The following is a 24278-nucleotide window of genomic DNA, read 5'->3' on the forward strand; positions in this document are numbered from 1 at the left end:
AAGGCTTCCCTTTGCATCTTAAATTGAAGTCGTGAAAGGTGGTTTCCCGTTTATTTGCAAAAGTAGTGTTTCCCCTATGAAAGTTGCCCGAGGGCGAGGAACATTAAATCGCCGTTTCTCAATTTTTGGACACTTTTCTTCTTTGAAAGAAAATTCAAAATTAACGTCTAATGTAGGTAATGTATTATTTAAACCTACGGTATCCCATTGAGTTTCTTCAACCAATCGTTATTTCAGTTGCAGTGTAGTTAGTGAAGCATAGTAGCGATTCCTAAAACACAGTTTCCTTAGCTTCTTAAATTTGAAATGACTTTTCCTGTTTTATCGTAGGTCGTTTTTGATATCCAGTTTTTGACCTTTGTAAGCAGTGTATCTCGCCCGGAACGAGTTCGTTCGAAATTGCTTCTATAATTGCGAATTTTTTTAAAATTACATTTTGTGTCAACCATCTGCAACAAATTTAACGCTGTGAAGTTCCAGGGTGAATTCGTCTCTAAACTCCTGAATGCATTAAGGCTAGTTTTTTTGTAATTTCGAGTTAAGCTGAGTACAAATATTGTTCTCCTCCATCCGACCAATTTATCACTCGCATGGAGTTTTCTTATTCGGCAGAGAAACATGGATTCTCAACGGGCTTGGGAGCAGTACAGGTTCTGGTTTTCGTACCATCTTAATCACGTCTATTTTCAAAGAAAGAGCCAATCTCATTTAGCCCCTTGGTCGCATTGCGACAAATGCACAGATGAGCTCGATGCCATGAAGTATGAAGACAACAAGGGTCGGTTTGGATTGAGATCCAGGAAAGCAAGGGACATTGCGGCCAAGGTAAGGAACATTTCGGTGATTTTCTTATGTATTGCTTCCGTCTTCAACAAAACATCTGATCTTTCCATTATAATTAACATACCCTAGGGTTTTCGATGTGGTTGAATAATTGATTCTGTCAATGACCTTAGTCAGCTGTAGAGGAGTCTCTGTGCAAGTTTCGTTTCGCCCACTATCACATCTTTTTCGCCCACTACAATATCCATTTTGCGAACTTCGACGTCTACTTTTCCCACTATAGCCTGCGGACGCAGACGTATTTCCGGCGGTCGTTTCTCTCCGCCGGAAATACGTTTGCGATCGCAGGCTACTCCCACTACAATATCTGCTTCATTCACTACAATACCCGCTTTGCCCACTACCATATCCATGTCGCACATTACCACTTCCACTTCGCCCGCTACCATAACTGTTTTGCTCACTTACCACATCAACTTCGTCCACCATATCCGGATCGCCTGCTACCATTGTTCATGTCGCCCACTTCACCAAGCAATTGATCCGGCTGCAATTTGTCACCATATATTAAAGACAGCCACTTCACTTACCACCTCGTCCATTAGTATTGCATTGGCTATTTCTTGCATTGAATAAAGTGAAAGTTGTACCTTCGCCATCGAAAAAGATGAAAATTGTTTTACAAGGGAAGTGGCTAGATTAGATTGACCGCACTGGTTGGCGAAATAGATGGTGGGCGAGGTGAAAATTACCCTGGCTGCCAGAGGTTTTTCTCTCTCAGGGCGTAGCTCTAAGAGAGAAAAATCCTCTGGCATCCAGGGTGGGTGAAAATTGCCTGAAACAGTAAAAGCGTAACAATTCTGTGTTAATTTTAACGCCGTTCTTTGCAGTTGTGATTGAGCATAATTAGTTCCAGTAAGTTTCTTTGTAAACAGCAAGGAACTGAGAAGACGTTTGCTAGGTGCAAATTCTTAGCGTATTTGGCTTTTTAAGGGGGGGGGGGGGAGGGGAGGGAAGAAGGTCGCTCATTTTAAAATTACCTGTTGAAAGCGGTAGTTATTGAATCGAATAGGCCGTCCCAATAGTGTTTTTCTCATCGCTTACCATCTCAAGGTGGGTCGTTCGGTCGGGGACATAATAAAGTAAATAGAACTTGACTAAAGGAGCTTGAAACAAAAAGCAGATTGCATGCTTATTTTGAAATGACGTCTACAACTATTTTCGATTTAATATAAAGCACTTCGCCCACCATGACATTCGTTTCGCCCAGTACCTTTACCAAATTTGTTCTTCCACTTTGACAACAAATTTGCCATTTACCAGATCAAGTTCGCTCCTTTATACGTCGATCACCTACTACCACAACCATTTTGCCCGCATCCACTTGTCATTTCATTATTTTGTATTGCACCGGTTAACTCTTTCATTAAATGGAGGGGAAAAATTGAGGAGGTAGCTTGGTTTAGCAAACTTTTCTTACAGATTAACAGAACCGAAGGAGGCATAACACTTCTGAAGAAACTTTGAAATGTCAGAAAAACTCTTCCAAAACTGGAAAATCGTAAATCGTCCAAACGAGCAAGAGTGACTGGAAATTCGTTACCTTAGGTCGTTTCCTTAGGTCCTTTTCTTTCAGTCGCAAAAGGAAATAACGCTTTTGTGTTGCCCGAAAATCGAAAATGCTGAAAATGTGAAGATAAATAAGGACACTCATATTTTCAATGCGAAATCCGTAAACCGACTTAAAAATTCTCGTCCCCTCCCTCTGACCTATTCCTACAGTCTAGACGGTTGGTCAACGGGGGTATTTGGTTTTTCAGTTTTCTCCCCCTTCTTTTTGCTTGTGGACATCAGTTGCGTCTCAGCTTGGCAAGGAATCCATTCATTTCCGCAGTTTCGAGAAGTTCGTATTAAATGGCCTGGCCCAAAGGCCTGGCCCAAATGAACCCGCTTGCTTAAAGTCTACAATGACAGTGCCGATATTCTTTTTCAGAGAAGAAGCTTAGTATTTTAAGAACATAGGGAAAAAATGACTTCCCCTTTGTTGTCTAATAAAAGTTTCGAAAATGACTTTCAACAGAGTCATTTCAGATAAGGACTGCAAACCGTAGGCCCCGTCTTGGGACGTTTTTCAGCATGAGTAGACGCGACAAGGAAAGACTCTTAAAAATGGACTGCGTTGATCAATGAGACCAAATGAGAACCAACAACAGTTGAAGTTGAACGAGTCGAAGTGCTTAAACTGGCAAAACTAGAGTGCAAAGACTGTCGCGTTTTGTCAGGCTGCCGTTTTAGGCAGGTTGCAATGCGTTCTTTGCCGTCGAAGTTTTCTATTGTTTCTTATCTCTGTCATACAGACAATTAAAACACAAAATGGATGAAGAAACTGTCGTGCTGCGTCGTTGGGGAAGTGAAACACAATCAAAGTTGACAGAACTGGTAAATTTGACCATCCTAAAGAAATTCGAAGGACGTTTCGAGCGTCAGCCCTTCATCAGATGGCTGGTTAACTGAATTTACCACATCATCATCAACTCAAGATCAGTTGATAAACCCATTTCTGTGTCAGACAGGAACACAAAGTGGGATTACAAACAGTACACCATTTCCGGTTGACTCAAAACTCTAAGTTAAAAGCACTTTCATGTCTAGAGTCATTATAACTCATTTTTATCCCTAGGAAAAAAAATCGTTGTCTCTTAAATCATGTCCAGATCCGCAGTTGATGTATCCAGCCGCAGAAGATATCAGAATTCCAGACAACACCAAATGAAATAAATGATTAATAACTGCATATAAACAAACTCTGCCGTAACAGGGAAGAAGAATAAAAAACGCGCGTCCAGTTCACAGCAGTTTTTAAGTTCATCTTTACCATCATGATTTTCACAATCTTTAATGCAGCAAAGCATTTGGATATTGTTCGATGGACGCCTTCATCTGTTGATACATATGAGCAATTTGCGAGTTTGTCAGAGACCTCCAGTCTTCAAACGGACTTCTCTTTTCCATGTGCCAGTCCTTGACAAGTGTCCATTGTTCAGGCAGGGTATAGTTTGTTCGAACAAGCGTCCTGATGTTTATGTTCGGTGGAGAAGGAGTACTTTTGTTTGACATTATTTCCGGCGTGGCCCGAGCGTCTCGGTCTGACTCCCAAGAAGTAACTAATGTATACGCTTCGTTGTCATGACAACGGAAAAGAGATGCTCTGTTCTAATATCGTTTGTGATTGGTTTAGTGCACTCTTTATGACTGGAAACGTCAAACAACGTGAAAAGAAAGTGTTTATTCTTGCTATGAGGGTTATAGTTAATGGCAAACAGCGGGACAAGCGATCAAATGTGCTAATTCGTGGGCCGGAGGAGATGGCCATCGACTGCATGGGGTGAAAAAGGAAGCAATTTCTCATATTCCATCGATGGTTAGTTCACATGCGACCAGCCGACTTTATAATTTGCGGTATGCCTCGTTAAGTGTTTTTGTTGGTTTATGAGAACTTGAACGAAAGAAAACGTTTCATTAGCTTAGTTTGTTATTATGGCCCTTTGTAAATGCAAAGATATACAGGTAGTTTCCATAAAGAGTGATGAATGGAGCATGGACGTTCATTTAGCTTTAACGCTATGTTTATATTTTGGCTCTGTGATGGCTTATCAAGAGAAAATCAGGTAACACAAAATCGTCTAGGTGTCCTGCAGTCAAACAGGATTCTTAGCTACACTCTCTTGTTTTTCTAAGTTTGTTATTTTTTCCTCTACGGAACACCCATCACAATTTAAATTAACGTTCCAAACCTTAGTAATAACAGTTGGACAACGAGCCATATATATGCCCTCGATTTAATTTCAATTCTGCCTTTGTTTATTTTCTAAGACGAATTTGATATAGCGATTGTTATGCACTTTAGCCTAAAAATAACATGAAATTAAGTATTGCGTGTCGTTTTCTTTTGAAATAGTTTTAAGGAGAAAACCTGGCATTGCAATGAAGGCAACCTGGTCTTAAAACATGAGGACAGATGTGCATATAGCGAAAACTACCTGGACAGTACTGATACTTGCTTTTGCTGACTGCATCATTTCCCATTCCAGTCGGGCATTGTGATTCCAACTGAGACATTAAATGTAAATCTTGTAAAAGAATCTGTGTTGGTTATTGATGCTGTGTTAATTAGTCATGGCTTATGATCAGCATATACTGTGGACAACCAAGGGGTAGAGAAGAGCTGCTGCAAAGGATTCTTTTGATCCATATTCTTTGCATGATTTCTATCACTTGGCTGCTGTCCCTGGAGGTCCACAAGGAAAGCCACGACGGCGTATTAAAAGTGCTGCTCCAAGTATTGGTGATAATGATAGAAACAGTTTTGTGAGAAGCTTGATCCAGAGCCACAAATCTGTAAGGAATCCTTCCCCAACTCCAGCAACATCTCGTCCATTGTCATCTAAGAGTGGTAGAAGTTCAATTAGTTCACGATCAATGCAAAAGACTAACGCTTCCGCTGGCTCTTCACCAACAGCGTTGTTTCTTACTTCTCATATAACAAGATGCAAATCTGCTCCAGCAAGGCCATCGAATTACCATTACCAACTACCTGAAAGTCGTAAAACTGGAAAAAGTGGCAAAGCATCTGCCATTTCGGCTGGAAGAACTGCTCCAAAGCGGGCATGGCAAAACAGAACTAGCTCTGCAAAGAGCCAACATTCACTCTTGTCGCGTGAAGAAGTGGACAGACGCCACAAAGAACGGTGCAAGTCAGCACCACTCCCATATGATTTTAGCTCTATTGAGGTCGTCTGCTCAGTTCCTGAACATAGTTCAGATATTCAAAGATTGAAAGCTTTTACTCGTCCCCTTAACTGCATGCCAGATGTTGTTCAAAATGTCCTGTCACATAATGGATTAAGACATTGCTGTTCAGCTTATCAACCCAGGCCCAATTCAGTTTGCAGTTCGGTAGGTCCCAGTAATCCTGCATGTGCAAGAGATTAGTCCTCATGATAAAACTAATTGGACAAAAGGGGTTTTTTTCTTCCATGGGGTTATTCATAAAGCCTGCTGCCTGCTCTCTTATAACTCCAGTTAGTTGATTACTTATTTTAAGGTGCAAAGTACTTTAGCTTTTTTAAGGAATCCTGGAGCATTCTGTGAAACTGTACGACAGTATCCTGTGAAATATTGATGTTGAGCTTAATAGGGCATGAAATTCTTTGTAGCTATTGGCACTAGCACAATAATAGGATATCAGGGGCAGATCTAGGAAGTCCTGAAAGGGGGGTTGTACATGCACCTTAGTAACTTTCAATGCCATCAGTGTGGAAGGTGAGTACCACTGGCGTGAGCTCTTAAGGGGGTTCTGGGGTCATGCCCCCCCCCCCCCCCCTCCCAAATTGCTTCTGATTTTTCCATCAAAAACGCCATTTCCAGCACTTTAAAGCATTATGAAGGGGTGAAATACAGCAGTTGAAAAATGTACGTGATCTTTTCATAACTTGACAAGGAGTCAAACAACTAGTACATTAAAAAAACAATTTCACAGTTTCACAGCTCAGTAAATATCCACCAACAGCCACCTCCATTTCGGTGAATAGTTGTTAATTATTTATACATAATATATTATTTAAGAAAATGAATGCCTCATGAAACAAGGCTGCCTGCCTTCATGATTTTCATCAAAATTATTAACCATCAAATGAATAATAGTTTTGTCAACATCAATAATTATTATTGGCATTGACAAAAATAACATGTCTTGACTCTAGGCAAAGTATAATACCCTCAGGCAATGACAGATGGCAATGGTAATCTGAAAGTCGAACAGACTCAGTGCCCTTTCCAATTGTCTAATACATAGCATGTTCAATAGTAACAATCATGATAGTAAATAATGTATTAAATAACTATCAGCATTTTAAGTAGTAGAATCATGTAGTATAAAAAAAATATTTTTCCTTTCATAGAGGCAACAGTTTTGGCCTGTACCCAGACCTGCAGTGGTAAGTTGTGTTGCATACTATTATTTTATTATATTATTCATATTAATAAAAGAATTTTGCATAAGTACAATGTTCCAAATAAGTGGAGAATCTTGGGGGAAAACCCATCAAAGCTTTCGACAGTACATGGAGATCAACTGGCAAATCATCCTGGCTTGATCCCTGAAAATTCTTTGTCAACATACCTGTTCTTTAAAATCTATTTGGAGCAATTAAACAGTCTTTACAATTTATATATGATTATGAATATGATAGAGCATTAATTTCAAAATTTTCAAACTGTTGAACCTGGTCTCTACCATGCATTTGCAGTAAAATGATGAGAATGATGAGCAGACCTGAAAGCTGTGGGCTAAAATATATACTGTATTTTTGCAAATGGTATGAGGGTCTTTTTAAACTCCCACTGAGTTTGTGAATAAGTATTGAGTGACACATGGAAATTCCTTTTGTTAAATCATTTGCTTATTCATGTCCCATATTATTGTATAGAGCAGCTCTGAATGAAATAAAATCAATGGATGCTGCTCATGATATGAGGGAAAACCTTGCATATCCTGAAAAAAAGCTCTGAGGAAATTAAAAGTAACTGAAACCCACATAAAGATTACTCAGTCTGGTAATTAATTTTTATCTGGGACACATGAGTTAGTGGCGAGGCTCTGATCACTGAGGCACTAAACCGTGCCTTCTCAGAATGTGGTATAAAAAGTATCAATAACAGGTAATTTTATTATTTAGTAATAAAAAAAACATATTCAAATTTAGTTCCACAGAGGAGATGTTCCCAAATACCTTCATTTTGTGAAGCCAGCTGGTTTTTGGATAAAAGGGGAAGAAGTACGAACATCTGTTGGCAATGAGATGTTGAGTGATAATTATCCTGAGGTTCTGTTGGAAGGAGATGATGATGATGATGATGATGAAGAGATTGTTCTGTATCAGGAGCAGTTTATAATACCTGCCACACCCTCTGCGTCATCAATGTCTGACAGAGATGAATGTGACACACTTCAACTTGAAGGTAAATCTATCAGTTACTAATTAAAACTAAAATATGAAAAAGAACTACAGATCTACTGTATAATAGTAAATCAAATACTGGAATTAATCTTACTCTAATCAACGTTCAGCCAACCGTCAGTCTTTATCGGGAATCAAGTACCGGTATATCACATATGATCTAGGCGGCAGGCCAGCACCTTATGGTTCGCCATCCTGTTCAAAGATAACACTTCCACTCTTTCCCGCCACTTCCTATCCGATCATCCTCTACAGAGCTTTGTCCAGTAAGACAATGTTTGGCCACTGTCCTTTAATTGAATATAAACATGCACACATGTAGTGTACAGCTTGGGGTGGCACATTTAATTAAACAGGGCTTACCTACTTACGTGTATGTGACCCCCCAAAAAGACTTGAACGATGAACTGATTCCAAACAGCTGGAAACCTTTTTTTGAAAAGATGTCAAAGATGTCAAAGAAACATCAACTTATTTGCATTAATCAACTTTTTCGCGCCAGGTATTGCCATTAACCAGATGTCTGTGTTATTGACATGTAATTCATTGTGCACTGAAGTGTCATTTACCTCTTCATGGGGTGGACCTATTTTTATCTTTGAAAATCCTGTCAAAGCTGAAATTCATCCAATTTGATCACTCTATTGACCTATGCAAATTTCCTTCACAAAACAAATGGGCTGAAAGCCTGCAGGTTTAAGGTGGACCTTTAACCCTTTAGTGATCTTGTTAAGGATCCTTGTTTGATGTTTACTGGCCAGGCTTTGCCACTGACTTATGTTCTTGACGTTTATTTTATTATGCATTTAAATGACATTGAACTTTTTCTTAATGATTTAGTGATCTTGGTAAGGGGGTAGCACTCTCAGAAGAATCCTGTCTGAGGCTTCTACCAGCATGCTGCATTTGCACCATCCTGGGTGGGGCATCTGTTTTTCTTCTAAACAATTTTTTTAGTTGCCTCAGTATGGTAGGATTCTGTTCCAGAACCATAGGAATGGCGCCAACCCTTCAGTCTCACACTAAAGTGATGCCAGCGTTGCCCTACATGTACATTGTAGCTTGGGTGAGAAATGCTGGCCCATCCGCTTCCCCTTGCTGGCCTAACCTTGTAGGAGCTTAGCATAGGTACACACTGCTCAGGGCAGGTGCACTCCATGCACAGCCAGTATGCAGCTCGCTGACACTAGCCTCATGGTGTAATTTTTTTTCTGGCTCTAAAATTTGTTTAAATCAGTTCAATTTTGATTTTCCTTTGTTTCAGATTATGGTAATGATTACTAGACAAAGAAACATTAAAATTGAACTGGTTCAAAAACATTTAAACACACATACATTATTTCTAATTAACATCATGTCAAATATAACAATCTACAGGTGAAGATTTGCAATCAGAATTGGATATGGATGCAAGCACAGTGAAAGATCTTGCTGATGTCTATGGGAGTGTAAAACATGCAGATGGCAAAGATGAGGAGTGCATTAATGTCAATGATCATGCATCTGCCGATGCCACCCCTGAGAAGGTCCAAGAGGAGTGTGAACATGAAGACCAAACCTCAGAACTTACTGTTGTTGGCCAGGTACAGTGTTTTTAAAGTACAGTTGACTCCTGATAACTTGAACCTTCAAGAGAAATATTACTGAAAAAGGTTTGAGTTATTGGAAGTAAGGATTTAAGCAGCAACGCTTTATGAAGATGTGGAAGGCGCAGCGGCCTCATGGTCAGTGTGCTCCTGGCTGGGGACATTGTGTTGTGTTCTTGGGCAAGACACTTTACTCTCACGGTGCATCTCTCCACCCAGGTGTATAAATGACTCCCTACCACAAGCTTGACAAGCCCATTAACAGGACAGTATCCAAGTGATCGGCATTCATGGTCACATTTGTTGGACACCATAGTGTTGTGGCCGGAATGTTATTGAAATCTTCCTTTTGGATTGATGTAGGGTTTAATGCATTTTTTTTAGGGGAGGGGGGAGGGAGGGGGTCCAAGGACAGGAAGTGAAGTCCATCTCATTTTTCATCCGTTCAAGGACACTGAGCTCTGTCCACAGCTACAGGGAGTCAGCTTTTTGTAGGTATTTATTTGAAAACTCGCGATTCAGATTTTTAGGAGTAAAAGTGAGCAAAGTGAGAAAAACCTACAATCTTGGACATTAAACTGTGTAAACACTTTACAATGCCTTTCCCTCCCACAATGTTGTTTTAATGGCAAATGGGCTCAGAAACTCGCATTAAAACAACATTGTGAGGGGAGACTAAGCTGTGAAAGCTTCAGATCTGTATAATAGTTGTGTACTGTTCCAACGAATTTTGTCACAGACTGTAGGTCGTAATCAGTGGTTGATTGCCTTTTTTTGCGAGGTCACTGAAGATACAAAATCATGTCCATGACTGTTGTTCTTATACAGGGAATTGAAGTTATCATAACTAAAGTGGAGCAGTCAGCAAGTGGTAGTGCGTCACACCCTGAGGATGTGAAACAAGAATCTGAGGCCCTGTTTTCATCTGATGGACAGAAAAATGAATTGCCAGCTCTTGTTCCCAAAATTCCACAGTGGGCAACTCAGGAGGAGGTCAGGCTAGCGAACGAGGAACCACTGGGTGATAGGGATTTTTCAGAAAACACTGTGGAGCAGAATGTTGAGGGGCCTTTGGAAGATGTGGAGTTGAGTGACCAGAGGCCTTTAGAAGAGGATATTGTGCCAGAGTTGGACCATGAAATCAGGGATCCTGTGGTACCTGTGACAGAAGTTGAAGAAGAATTGCCAAAGGAAGTTTCTGTTAATAACCAAAGCAAATGTGAAGAAGTCAAGCCACAAGTTAATCAAGTGAAGTTTGCAGATTCTTTTATTTTGACAAGCTACAAACCACAGTCCAAAAAAGAAAAGAAGGAGCAACCAGTAAGGCCAGTCTCAATTCTAAAGCCTACTTTAGCAAAGCCAGAAGAGAAAGTAAGTGTGCCAGTACCACAGAAGAAAGCTACATTCATTGTAGAACGAGAGCTGCCAGGCGACCTGGCAAAGGTCAGAAAACCGCCAGTGAAAGCAGTGAATGATGAAACTGGTAAGAATCCAGAGTTCAACAAAGAAGAGGAACCTAACACCAAAGTGCAACATGAAGAGGAAAGAGAAGAGGAACCTCCAAAAGTGGAACCCACTGTGTGAGTGTTGATGACTCAATGTACTCTATTCATATTTTGCCATCTATTGATGTAGAGGGAAACAGATTTTTTAATCCGATGCAAGGAGTCTGCACATTCACTCAAAGTAGTATGAATCAATACAAGGCTAAACAAAATATCTGTCATGTTGGACTCTTTTGTATTGATTGTGATCATGCATGTTATTGCTCAGTTTATCAGTATGCTATACCACCCCTCATTAATTTTTCTCAGTTATTTTTCACTTATTTTACAATGTATCTTTGACAAAGACTCTTATCCCAGGAAAAGAGGTGGCAAAATTTAATGGTACCTCCAGAATCTTGGCACTTTTCATCCGATCTTGAAATCTCTTTGCAAAGAGTCTCGAAGTCTCTTTTATATTGTATTTCGTTTTGGTGTGAAAGTCTCTGCTGATGAGCCAGAAGGCCCATGAGGCCGACGCTTCTCTCCGGTTTCCTTAGCATGAAGTGACTAGGAGTATTTCTACTCCCCCTTGGATGGGATGCTAGTCCATCACAGGGTTACCCCCAGCATTTTGCCGGTACCCATTTATACACCTGGGTGGAGAGAGGCACCTTTACAGTAAAGTGTCTTACCTAAAAACAAAACACAATGTCCCCGGCCAGGACCCGAACCTGGACCACTTGATCCAGAGTCAAACACTCTAACCATGAGGCTACCACGCCTCCCACATTTTGGTGTGAAGTATTCATGTTTTGGTCTCTGTCTCGGATTCACAAACAAGGGTCTTTGACGAGTCTCAGATTTTACCATTCATCACCCCTAGGATATGGCACCATTTCTTCACATAAGATTGCTTGAGTGGGATTCAATTACATTTGAGTATGGTATTACTGCCAACTTGAAAGCTTCAAGTCTGAACTTTGAAGTTAACAATAATGATAATAATAATGAGAGGCAGCTAAAGGTTGACCCTGTATTGACATTGTAAAGGAATGAGTGTGAAATTGACAGTCATTTGATTTGATTTTATAGTCTACCCAAGCCAGAATATGTCAGGGCACCTGGAGCTTACAGGATGTATAATCCAAAGGTAAGATGTCACAAATGATGATGATGATTATTATGATCACCATGATAATAAATATAATGTGGTGTGGTGAGCCTACTTCTCCTAGGGTTTACAGTTGTTTTATCTTGGGTCGATCAGTTTGCCAATGTCTACCAGTGAGTTTGTAAACACCGTCCTGCAAGTTAGTTAGTTTTGCTCACCTTGGTTGTCTAAATAATCATGATCAATTTTTTTTTGATAAATTATTTGTGTTGTAAATGAAAGGAATCACACAGAAATCCAAATCGATGTGAAGGAGTTGTATGTTTTGTGCTTCTGAGACAATTGACATGTTCAGAGAAAGTCAAAGGAAATATGGACAATCTCAGGACTACAAATGCACTTCACTGAGTATCCAGTAATTCAGGTCTTTTTTTGCCAAATTGTCCAATTTTATTTTGGCTGGAGGACAGGATAGAAAGGGGAAGAAGGGTAGCATCAGTGGAGATGTCAAAGTGGTTATGAAAAAGTTGATTACTATAAAAATTATTACTTGTCTTGATGATAATGGTCCTAGAGTAGTGAGCAATGAGAAGGAGGTTCTTTAGAAGGTGAGAGCAGTCTTTGGTAGTGAGGAGTGGATTGAGGTTCCTGGTTTGAAGGCTTAGGATGGGAGTAAAGTGAATAGAGAGGTGAACGACTGGAAACTTAAGAAGAAACCCAGGTGGCAAGGAAGGATTGAGAAGAGCACCGTCGAATGGTAGCAGGATTTGGCAAGGATCGAGGAGATGAGGAAGGGGACTGTTCTTGGAAGGACAGTGATCGGTTGAATAGGACGTATCCGGTTGTTGAGATGGGAACAGTTGCAATGAGTTTGTTATTGAAGAGGAATATCCAGTCTGGGATCACAAAAATTTGGTGGTTTGAAGACAACTGTGCGAAGACTATACACAACACTTTGTTCAAGAATTAAACCAGGGTCTGTGCAAGGGATTTTGGGGGCAAGGTGAACTCAGGGCTGACCCAAGCACCAAATGCTGGGGAGGCAATGAGGTTCTGGAGTGGAATTTGGTCAGTGGGTTGCGGGGATGGCGCAGTGAGAGCACTAGCCTCCCACCAACTGGTGTGGCCTGGGTTCGATTCCCACATTCGGCGTCATATGTGGGTTGAGTTTGTTGGTTCTCTGCTCTGCACCGAGAGGTTTTTCTTCGGGTGCTCTGCTTTTAATCCCCTCTCCTCAAAAACCAATATTTGACTTGATTTGCCATAATTGTTAATTTCAATTTACAGTGTCGTCAATTAGTGCACCAGCCCCAGAACGACTAGACACTTAAATAAAGTTCTTTCCTTTCCTTTCCTTTCCTTTCCATTCCTTTCCTTGAGAGAAGAGGCATAACAAGGATGCTTGTTGGTTGGACGAGGTGAGGTACAGGATGGGCAATGTGGAGAAGCAAGAAGAAGTGAAGATTGGTGTTGAGGACGTGGAAAATCGAATTCGGAAGATGGTGAATTGGAAGGCTCGGGGTCCAGGTGGTTTAAGTCTTCACATGGGTTGATTTCAGAGAGTTTGCAGTATTGTTTGGACAGTGGGGAGGTAACGGAGTGGATGGTAAAGGGGAGGACATTGTTGACTCAGAAGGATTGTGCCAAGGTAACTGTGGCTATAGCAACTACAGACCAGTTGCATACTATCTGTCCATGTGAAAGCTACTCACTGGGATCTTAGCAGAAAAGCTGTAGGAACATTTTCAAGGTAGCAGGTTGTTTCTGGATGAGCAGAGTAATAAGAGGTCGCAGGTTAGGAATGAAGATTTGTTGATAGACATATATATTGGCAGTGTTAAGGTAGGCTCTGGTGAAGAAATGGTGTTTCACAATGGGGTGGATAGATAATCGGAAGGTCTATGATATGGTGCTGCATTGATGGATTATTGAAATGTTGGAAACTGTTAAGGTGGCTCACAACATGCAGAGTTTGTTGTATGGTAGTATGAGCAATTGCAAAACTGTGTTGAGGTCAAAATATAAGAGGAAGTGTTGGGCAAAGTGGAATATTCCAGGGGGAGGGGGGACTCCTTGATTGCACTGTAGTTTGTTCTTGTGATGATCCTCTTACTACGTTGTTGAAAAGGGAGAACATTGGGTACAAGCGTGGGATGTATTGGAGTTTGATCAACCATTTGAAGCAGTATGGAAGGTCTGAAGAGAGGATGGAGAGTTTGATCAGTGTTATCCGGGTTTTTTCACAGGACATACGGGTGGAGTTTGGGCTGGACAAGTGTGCTGCATTGGTGTTGAAGGAATTGTCTTGCTGGATGGTCAGGTGATGGGTGAGGTTGATTACTTGGGTGTGTTGGAGGGTGTGGATATTATGTAGAAGGAGAAAGTCAAGCAGGAATATTTGAGGAACTGGGGGTGAGAAAAAGGTTGACAATGTTTGGTTCCACAAGAAAGGAAGTGTGGTGAGGTTGTACCTGAGAGGAAGGATCATGGCAAGATCGGAGGGGATTGATCAGTGTGAAGGAAGAGGGACTTGGTTTGTTTGGATGAGTCAAGGTGAATGATAAGTGGATGTTGAGCGTTGTTGAGGGTTGTTGGAGGGGCATTGCCAGTGGGAGAAACAAAGAACGAGTACAAGGGGCAGGTCAAGGAAGCAAGGAAGGATATTTTTTGGGAGAAGAGGTTGCATGGGACGTCTATGAGGGATGTCAGTGAAGTGGCTGATGAGAGGTTGTGTCATTGGCATTGGCTTAGAGCTGGGTATTTAAGACAGAGCACAGCTGCTATTGAGAAGGAGGATGTAGATCCAAAGTGTGGAGTATGACTTGTGGCAAAGATGTGGAACTCGTTGGTTGGGCATGTGGTGGGTATGTGGTGGTTTGGTGCATAGGGAATATTGGAGGAGGTATGATGAGATGGGGTTGAGTGTGTACTGGGGGCTTTGTCAGAACAACATGTATTTTGTGAAGTGTTGTGTAAGGAGGTTCCAGATGAGGTGAGGGTGTCAGAGGATGGGAATGTGGAGATCTGGTGGGAATTAGGAGCATCAAGGCAACACAGAAGATGGAACGTAATCATCCAGACATTACTGTCACAGTGGTGGGTCAAGTGGCTTAGGAGTGGACATTAATTTTTGTCGATTTCGTGGTGCCTTGGAATAGGAACATGCTGATTAAAGGGGATGAGAAAATCGCCATCTACTCTCCTCTGGCAAAGGTTGTTTGGGTGGTGTGTCTGGTCAGTTGGAGGTTTTTTCCGGATGTGTTGGAGGAATAGCCTCTGCAGTCATTCGGACCACCCTTATCCTCCAGAAAACACTTCAAATCTCTATTTTGTAAGTGTCAAGTCTGGGGCTGAGGATAAGCAGTGTTTACACCTGCAGAATTTGAATACCACCTCCTCACAGTCAGAAACATGTAGTTAGACTAAGTCCATTAGGTTTAGTGTTTGCTCTTGTCACATTTTTCAGAAAAAATCAAGTTCTTTCATAGAATGACTAATAATAATTATTATTAAAACTTAAAATAACTTGACACAGCCCAAAAGTGAACTCAGTGTTTTATGTTATAGCAGTGATGTTGCAAATTGTTGGTGCTTGAAAAGTGCTACTAATGCTTGACTTGCTTTGAGAGAAATTGTGTCTCGGCAACAAGAAGTGAGGGGAAATTTAAGTTTCTATAATTTAACCTGCTCTGTAGAAACTAGTTTTCAATGAAAGAAATGTATATACTTGAAGTGCAGGTTATAGATGAAATGTAGAAGAGATCCTTGCACTTAACTAGATAATTTAAGCAAGATCATGGCTTCAAATCCTGCTGAAGCTGCCTGAATTTTTCAGGAGTCTATGAAGAGACAATTATCACAATTAAATCGTGTCTACATTTTGTACAAACTAGTTTTATTACAAAAAATGTGCATTTTCATGTGTTTTATGAACTTAATTTTAAGTACTGATAATTTTATGCCTAGAAATAGACTGAAGTCTTTAATATGTAACAGATAAATAATATATGCAAGGAAGATGTTATGATAGAGTATTTTTGTATTGTCATAACATAAAAATTTAATAATCCCTGTGGCATATGCCTTTCATTAAGTTTTCTAGCAGGCTTTGGTAAAGTTTATTATTTCTGCCTTGAACCATTGTAGTAATCGCATTTTAAAAACAGTGTATACTGTATTTGCAAGAGGATTATAAATAATGAAGTCATTTCAGGTGCTGCCACTTAGCAAATTTGTCAAATTTTGAAAAAACATAAATGGACTTTTTTTAAATTTTCATCAGGAATTGTTAAAATCTCAAAGTTATTCAGTGTGCTTTATTTATTTCTTTTTTTGGCTCTGCACAGGTCATTGTTACGCATAACTGAAATGATAATTATTCTTGTTATACATAATTATAATAAAAAATTCCATAATTATTATTATGATCAAATTACTTCTTCCAAATGACTAAGGGAAAAACATTATTACCCAACCACCTGCACATACTTTTAAGAGAATATTTAATGACTTCTTGTTAGCATTATATTTCTTGTTTATGTCGGTCTGGAAACTGAACTGTGTGCATCGTTGTCAATGATAAGCTTATGCATTGCTCCAATTCACACTAAAAAGGATCACCGTCTTGAATGTCATTATTTTTTGACACAAGCTCAAGATGTAAATACTTGGTGAAGATCTGTTTCTCCTCAATAATGGTAACGTGATAAAGGAGCTCGACAATTAATGCATCTTTTCAATAATATTATAATAACATCAGTCACATTTCCCAGAGTAGAAATGATTTTTCATTAATGCCCAAGAAGTAAATAACTTTTGTTCAAGAAGCTTATCAAATGTTGTTATGGTATTAAATTTATCACTGTGTTCACTTTCTTGATCAAAGCATAAGGAAAACATAGTATGAATTAACACAGCAACCTTTATACCAAAAATAAATTAGATGATTCATTGTTTTAAATGTTTTACTGCTGTGTTTGAGTAAGGGATGAAAATTTAAATGTTGTTGTATCTTTTGAATGTGTCATTAATTTTGACAAGTCCTGCATACATGTACTGCTTGGATCAGTTTAAAATAAAGAGTAATTTTCAAACATAGAAAATAATTATAATTTTAGTGAAAATTATGAAGTGAGTTTCAGATCGAGAGATGATCATGAGAATATGTGGCATGACGAATTTTAGAACATGTGCAAACTGTAATTAAGTTTCCGTGAGAAGATGGATACATTCGGATTTCATTTGGAACTGCAGGTGCAATGTCTTAATGTGCGGAGATACGTATTTATTCTCAACTCTCAAGTGTTTGTGCACTCAAGGGCTGCATGTATGTATAACCTTCATTAGTAATTTTTATTATTGTGGTTGACGAATATATTAGCTTAACAGTGCCATTAATAGCCATGAAAAATCAAGGATATCCTATTGACCTTGCACCTTTCATGGCAACCCAGGTAAGCCATGCTTTTTTAAAGTACAATACCATCTAAGACCACAAAAAACTGTCCCAGATCTCATTCACAAGAAACCTTTGAAAACAACACACATACAGAAACAATAAACTTTATAACGTTCGCATTCGTTATAATAATTTTTTAATTGCTATTTTGTCCACCCAAGGCTGCTGGACAACCTTAACCCGGGTCAAAGAACTGCTTCATTTCATAAACATGACTTGTATGATAATTCAGGACAAAATTAAAGTGCTCTATGATAAAAAAATCACTTTGAAAGTGTGATTGTTAACATTTGACTTGCAGAATTTTTATCCAAAGGCTGTTTACTTTGAGTGTAAATTTTGGATTTCACAATCCACTGTTACTCACATTCCAAACTGACCTATTAGACCCCAGAGTGTTGGATCTAGGGAACTGAGTGATGTCATTTACTCACTAGCTTAAAATTTCAGCTTGTAAACACAGTTTATAACAATAATTCAAAACATGTGTTGAGTTTGAAAAGTCTGAAAGCCAGAAACTCCCGTGCTGCGTGTATGTTGTTCAGCCACATACACACGCATTGCATTCTTAAACTATTAATTCTTTGACATCATTTTCTGCTTGATCAATTTTAAAGCTACTTATGGTGGACAATTAAATAGTTAAAATAAACAGGTGTCTTTTTGAAGGCAAGGTGTAAAACTTGGATTTCTTTAATGTTTAGTTAACCCATTGACTCCCAGGGGTTCCCCATTGACGAGTAAAATTGTCTGGCATTAGACAGAGTAAAATACTAAGTCTGGCCGGTTTCAGCTGGTTTGGACGTCAAAGGGTTAATGGTGACATAGTTTTTCAGTGAGTGATTAACCCATTGACTCCCAGGGGTTCCCCATTGACGAGTAAAATTGTCTGGCATTAGACAGAGTAAAATACTAAGTCTGGCCGGTTTCAGCTGGTTTGGACGTCAAAGGGTTAATGGTGACATAGTTTTTCAGTGAGTGATTAACCCATTGACTCCTAGGGGTTCCCCATTGACGAGTAAAATTGTCTGGCATTAGACAGAGTAAAATACTAAGTCTGGGCGGTTTGGACATCAAAGGGTTAACATAGTTTGGAAATCCAAAGAAAAATAAAAATGTTGATTTTTTGGACATAGTTACTGTAGCACTTTAGGTTCAAATTTGTGTTTCATTCTGTTGCCTTCATTCCTGTTAAGTGGAGCACCATTTTGTTTCTTGAATTTGGAGAAATGAAAAGAGAGTCACATTGATATCACTCAGATTATGTTTACAGGCCGGCCTTTTTTAAAATTTATGTACCCTTATTGTTTTTGCTTACAGGATTTACTTGATTATCACGTGGAACAAAAACGAGAGGTGCGCCATGTAAAAAAGTCACTGTCTTCCACAACAATGCCACCATTCAAACCATCGGCAGAGAGTACTGAAGTTATGGCTACTGTCCTAGGAGAACACAAGGTTGTAAGAAAAAGCGTAATTTTTACTTGTATTCGGGCAGTATAATTTACTATTATAAGATCATTATGCTTTGAAACAAAAATCACAACCCTCCGTGAGACGTCTGTTAAGTTTGGTGGGTAAATTGTAAGAATCTGAAGTTTCAAGAAAATATCATTAGATATAAATACTATCAAACAAGATATCTTTCATGTACTTAACCCTTTCAGCCCTTGGGTTCCCCATTGATGAGTAAAATCGTCTGGCGTTAGACAGAGTAAAATCTATAAGTGCATGGCACTATTGGGAGTGAAAGGGTTAATGGGGACATAGTTTTTGAGTGAATCTAGCTGTTGTTAACCCTTTCAGCCCCGTGGGGTTCCCCATTGACGAGTAAAATCGTCTGGCGTTAGACAGAGTAAAATCTATAAGTGGCACTATTGGGAGTGAAAGGGTTAAATAGAAGCTTAGTTCACATAATTTCCTTATAAGCCTGCACTAGTGAGACTGACCACTGGCCAGTCAAGAACACACTAAAGTCCTGGTGGTCAACCTTGTTAAATTATCATCATTTGAACCAATTTCATTGAAAACCCCTAAGCATTGTTAGTACACATGGCACACATTGTTAAGATTTTAACATTTCCTTTTTGCAGCGAAGGAGAGAAAGCATGAAGCCATGGCTTCAGGGAAGATTAGCCCTCTCAAAACAAACAAGTCGCTTTGAACTTCCTATGGATGTTAAGTTGCTTGAAGGTACATATCCACTAATGATGCATTATGACCATCCATTAAGCCTTCATCTACATAGTTTAGTCTGTCTTTTGTTGCAGTAATTGACATGTCTAAGATGTAAATTAATGATACTTCGTCTCTTATTAAGCTGGTCAGGAGTAGATCTAGCAGTGGTCCACATGGCACAGGTAAACTGCCTATTCTATAAATAATGAAAAACTTAGACACATCTGGTCTTTGACAAAAATGCGAAGTCTGAAGTACAGTTCTTGTTTGAAATCGGTCAAAGCAGAGACAAGTCAAACCACTTACAATCAATGGTCCCTGAAAATAATGTTACCAAGGACAAAAAATCTCCCTTGGGGGCATGCCTCAAAACATAAATATTATTTATTCTTTTCAGTTGTTTAATACTATGCCTTTTCTCTTGTTAAGCTATGACACCCATGCAATATTTAACAAAGTACTGCATTATCAGGTTGGTGATATTGATTTCATTATTATACAATCATTTTTAGATCTGGTCTAACTTAACTTGTAATTACCTTGGTCACATAATGAATTTACTGTTACGGTATAATTTATTTGTTTGTTTACTGTTCATAGCACAAGAAGGAAAGCCCTTTACAAGCACATATTTCAGAAGGTTGACAAGGACAGAGATAATGTTATAACAGTTAAGGTGGGGTTAATGATTTATTAATTCTTAATAGTCAGTGTAGCACTTATAGTACTTTGAAGGATCAACTTCATCAACAACTGATTTTCACCATTTTTCGTCTTTTATCATTACCAATAAAAATTTCAAACTCGGTGACAGGGATGTCCCTAAGCCTTGGCTGCCTTTTAAAATGGCCGCTTGAGAAAGGGGTGATCGCCAGCTGAATTTTGCCTGTCAATCAAAGTGACAGCAACAATCGCAAATTATTCTCTACAAAGTTTGAAAGTCATTTGACGTGTTAACAAAAAAGTTGAATATCTGCCTGTCTACGGAATTATCACTAGTCAAGAATTTATCAAAACAGGAAATGAACTAGCGTTAGGGTTAGGGTTTGAGTGCTGTTGTGCGCGCCAGGTGTTGCGCACTGGGAACCGCCTGACACTAGAACCTTCAACCAGATGAATTTATTCTTAGCTACAGTCCTGTGTGGAACCTTGTTTGTTATAACCATCCTAGCTTCATTTAAACCACTTAGTTTTGATCATCATTATGGGGGACGGAGGTCAGGGGTCAGGGCTGGTACAGTAGTGAGAGCACTCGCTTCCCATCAGTGTGGCCCGGGTTCAATGCCCAGACTTGTTGTCACGTGTCGGTTGAGTTTGTCAGTTTTCTACTCTCACTAATACCGCATTCACACCAAAGCTTAAACATGTTTAAAAGCTGTTTAGTCAAACATGGTTTAAAATTGTTTTCTTGATACAAGTTACTAAGTGACATAATGTAGACTCCAAATTTAACACAATGAAGACACACATTAGAACTTAAATGAACCCTATGTAAAACTGAGTCTTTCAGCCTTCCGTTGCTCATTTTTTATTTTGTTAAACCTGGTTTAATTAAATGTGTTTAGTTGGTGTGAATCAGGTCCCCTCTCCTCAAAAACCAATGTTTGATTTACTGCACCTTTCAATAACATGCAGACTCTTAAATTCAAAGGTCAACTGACAAATGCCTTTTTCGCTACCGTCAATCAAATGTTTGGCGGCTCCTCTCAGCTTAAATTCCGACTACTGTCGAGCGCGCAGTAATCAAAGCCGGGAGGAGCCGCCGAACATTTGATGGACGGTAGCAAAAAACGCATTTGTCGGTTGGCCTTTGAATTTAAGAGTCCGCATGTTATTGAAAGGCGCAGTAATTCTAGGTACATGGTGTGCCCAATTCTAAAGTGCCCACAGCGACAGAATACTTGGTAATTTAATTATTCCTTTTTAGGATTCAATTGTATTTAGTTTTAGTATAATTTATTATTCTGAATTTAACTTACAGGAAATGGATAGAGGTTTAAGAGAAATTCATGTAGATTGCATTACTACAGATCAAGTAAACAAACTTATCGAGGTAAAGTTCCTGTTAGTATTAAGATAAAGCTTATCACAAAATTAATACACTTCTCTCTCTAGCTGCTTATCCTACTGGACGTTATGTCTTCGACCACACAGCGGAAATGGCTTCTGTTATTGTCCTGTCAACAGCGTCCTGAATGTCCCTTTCCCAATGCACCCACTTCCCCCACTTCCCACCCACTCCCATGATTCTATCCAGTCCTTAAGAGCTTCCACTTTTTTCCCCACAGATGGTTGATGGTAATGAAAAGTCAACTTTCAATCTGGTCCAGTTCTCAGCAATCGCAGCATTTTCAGAAAGATTTCTCTTTTCAGAGATACAGTGAGTTTTCAACAAATTTTTTGGTGTACATGTAGCATGTTCATGTAAGTTGACGGAGGTGTAGCGTACCTGATTAAAGTATAATAATTTGTGACTGATTTATATTTTAAGGATAACAGAAAAGAACAGTGTATATAGCTCAAAGGAAGTCATAGAAGAAGCAGACTTTTGTGGCCTTAAGTCTAAGCTGAGTGGGTTCACAGTGAGTCGTCATATTATTAATTTTTGTTATTTATAGAAGTTTAGTCACAGTGTATTACAGTACTCTCTAGATTATCCAGTTCTGTTGGATTTTGTCTTCGTCAAAATTTACTAGGTGATGGTGACTTCCAAGTCAACTAACAAAACAGTAAGGGACCTTTAAAATAGCAAACAATGACAAGTCTTCCATTCCAAGCATACCTCTTAGGTACTATGGAGGTTGAATAATTAAGTGTGTGGGTGAAGTCTTGCTTATACGCCACTTTTAAGGTCTGTTTTTTAGTATACACACTTGTTTCATGGCACCCAAGGTAAATATTGTAATTTTCTGTCTTAGTGGTCCGAGATAAAACGTTCACCTCCAAATTTTATTGGATACTTTATTACAACTTACAATTAATTGCATGTAATAGCAATTTACCAAAAACATCAAGAACCAAGATTGTGGGTTACCTCGTCATTTACCTCGTCTTTTACTCGTCAAGTGGTGGGGTGGTTTAATGCCACAAACAATACCAGTTTCAATCCAGAACCTAAGGAAATAGTGTCTGGCTTGTTTAAGCAATGCCTTGCTGGGCATGAGGCTGTGAGAAAGTTTAACTATACTTTTTTATACATGATGTATTACATTTATTCAAACAAGCTAAAAGACAGCTCGATTATTTTATCTGAATTTGTTAATAAGATTAATTTTAAATACAAGTTTGAGAAATTTACATGATTTAATTTACTTTATTTGCCCTCTTTGATTAATCACTCAGTTCTCGTGCATGTCAGATCATTATTTGTATTTGTTTTCTTTTCTTTTTTTATACATATATATACAGTGTATGTATCTTGTGCAATGTAAACTTCTTTTATGTTAAATAAATCACAAAAAAAAAAAAAAAGATTGTGGAATATGAATGAAAGAATGAATATTAATAATTATTTATTGTATTGTCCTGTGCTGACTCAGCACACCAAGGTTGCCAGAGTCAAAAACCATGACCTTGCAGTAGTTACAGGTTTTTGAGGAGTTTGCCTGTGGCGAAGAGTCTCCCCCTAGAACACCAAAAATTATGGGTAGTGTTTTGAGGGTAATAAGTTGAACTGTTCCTAGTTACTTTCATTTGATGTCTCGTCTTTTAGGATCATATTATTTTGTAAATTGAAATTGAGGTTCAGTGGTGAGAGCACTGGCCTCCCACCAATGTGGCCCTGGTTCGATTCCCAGACTCTGCGTCATATGTGGGTTCTCTACTCTGCACTGAGAGGTTTCCCCTCTCCTCAAAAACCAACATTTGACTTGATTTGCGTTAATTGTTAATTTCAGTTTACAGTGTCATTAATTAGTACTCCAGCGCTAGAATGACTAGGCACTTACCGTAAATAAAGTTCCTTTCCTTTTCCTGTTACTAATCATCAATGTTGATTTTGTTTCTTTTTTTAACAGGTTAATCCGTCAGTGAGGAAGATTTTAGAAGTACTCTAATCAAGTTCATTTAATTCTAATTTGTTAGCATTCAATTTTAGACTTTTCATTGTATAGAAAAAAAAATCGCAATTTAATAATAATTTATTGATGTTTACAAAAAGGTCTACCCATTCAGGATTACTAAATTATAATATCTTGAACATACATATTTTTCACGTCAATGACAATGATATTATTGTCATGCTGACAGCTTTACCTATAATTTATAATTATTATCATTGGTAGATAAAGCTGTCAGAATGCCAATTTCTTCTTGATAACAATTTTCTACAACAGACTTACAAGTTCAAAGAACTGGATTTTGTATTACAGACAAGTACTATAAAGGCCAATTAAATTATACATGTTAAAATTATGCTTTTCAAATTGAATATCAAAAGATCACAATTTTTACATTGAGAAACAATAAATAATTAATGCTTTTATTTATGACTAAAGTACTTCATTATTTTGTTACCCGAAACGAAGACAGGATAGGGGTGCATGAGCACACTATCACCTCCCACTATTATTTTGTGGACTGGATTCATATCACGGTCATCACCTCAAGTTGGCTAAAACATGAGCTGATTCTCGGAGGGTTGTCCAATACAGCTTC

At 38.8% G+C, this 24278-nt stretch overlaps 1 protein-coding gene across 4 annotated transcripts; it reads left to right on the forward strand.

Annotated features, from left to right (window-relative positions):
* LOC138047064 (probable serine/threonine-protein kinase kinX) lies at positions 1 to 24105 on the forward strand. Of its 4 annotated transcripts, none has more exons than XM_068893757.1 (15): positions 1 to 172; positions 613 to 825; positions 6744 to 6779; positions 7548 to 7803; positions 9180 to 9385; positions 10217 to 10968; positions 11968 to 12025; positions 18765 to 18902; positions 19538 to 19637; positions 20052 to 20094; positions 20223 to 20298; positions 21604 to 21675; positions 21911 to 22002; positions 22114 to 22204; positions 23639 to 24105. In XM_068893757.1, the coding sequence occupies exons 1-15, from the start codon at positions 77 to 79 to the stop codon at positions 23675 to 23677; spliced, it is 2268 nt and encodes a 755-aa protein (XP_068749858.1). In that variant the 5' UTR covers positions 1 to 76; the 3' UTR covers positions 23678 to 24105. The 4 variants fall into 4 exon arrangements, with proteins under 4 accessions (XP_068749858.1, XP_068749859.1, XP_068749856.1 ...); XM_068893758.1 differs by having other exon boundaries at positions 70 to 176; XM_068893755.1 differs by lacking the exons at positions 1 to 172; positions 613 to 825 and adding exons at positions 4023 to 4242; positions 4742 to 5739.
* The last annotated feature ends 173 nt before the right edge of the window (positions 24106 to 24278 follow it).

The sequence above is a fragment of the Montipora capricornis genome, chromosome 4 (assembly GCF_036669925.1).
Source record: "Montipora capricornis isolate CH-2021 chromosome 4, ASM3666992v2, whole genome shotgun sequence".
NCBI lineage: Eukaryota > Metazoa > Cnidaria > Anthozoa > Scleractinia > Acroporidae > Montipora > Montipora capricornis.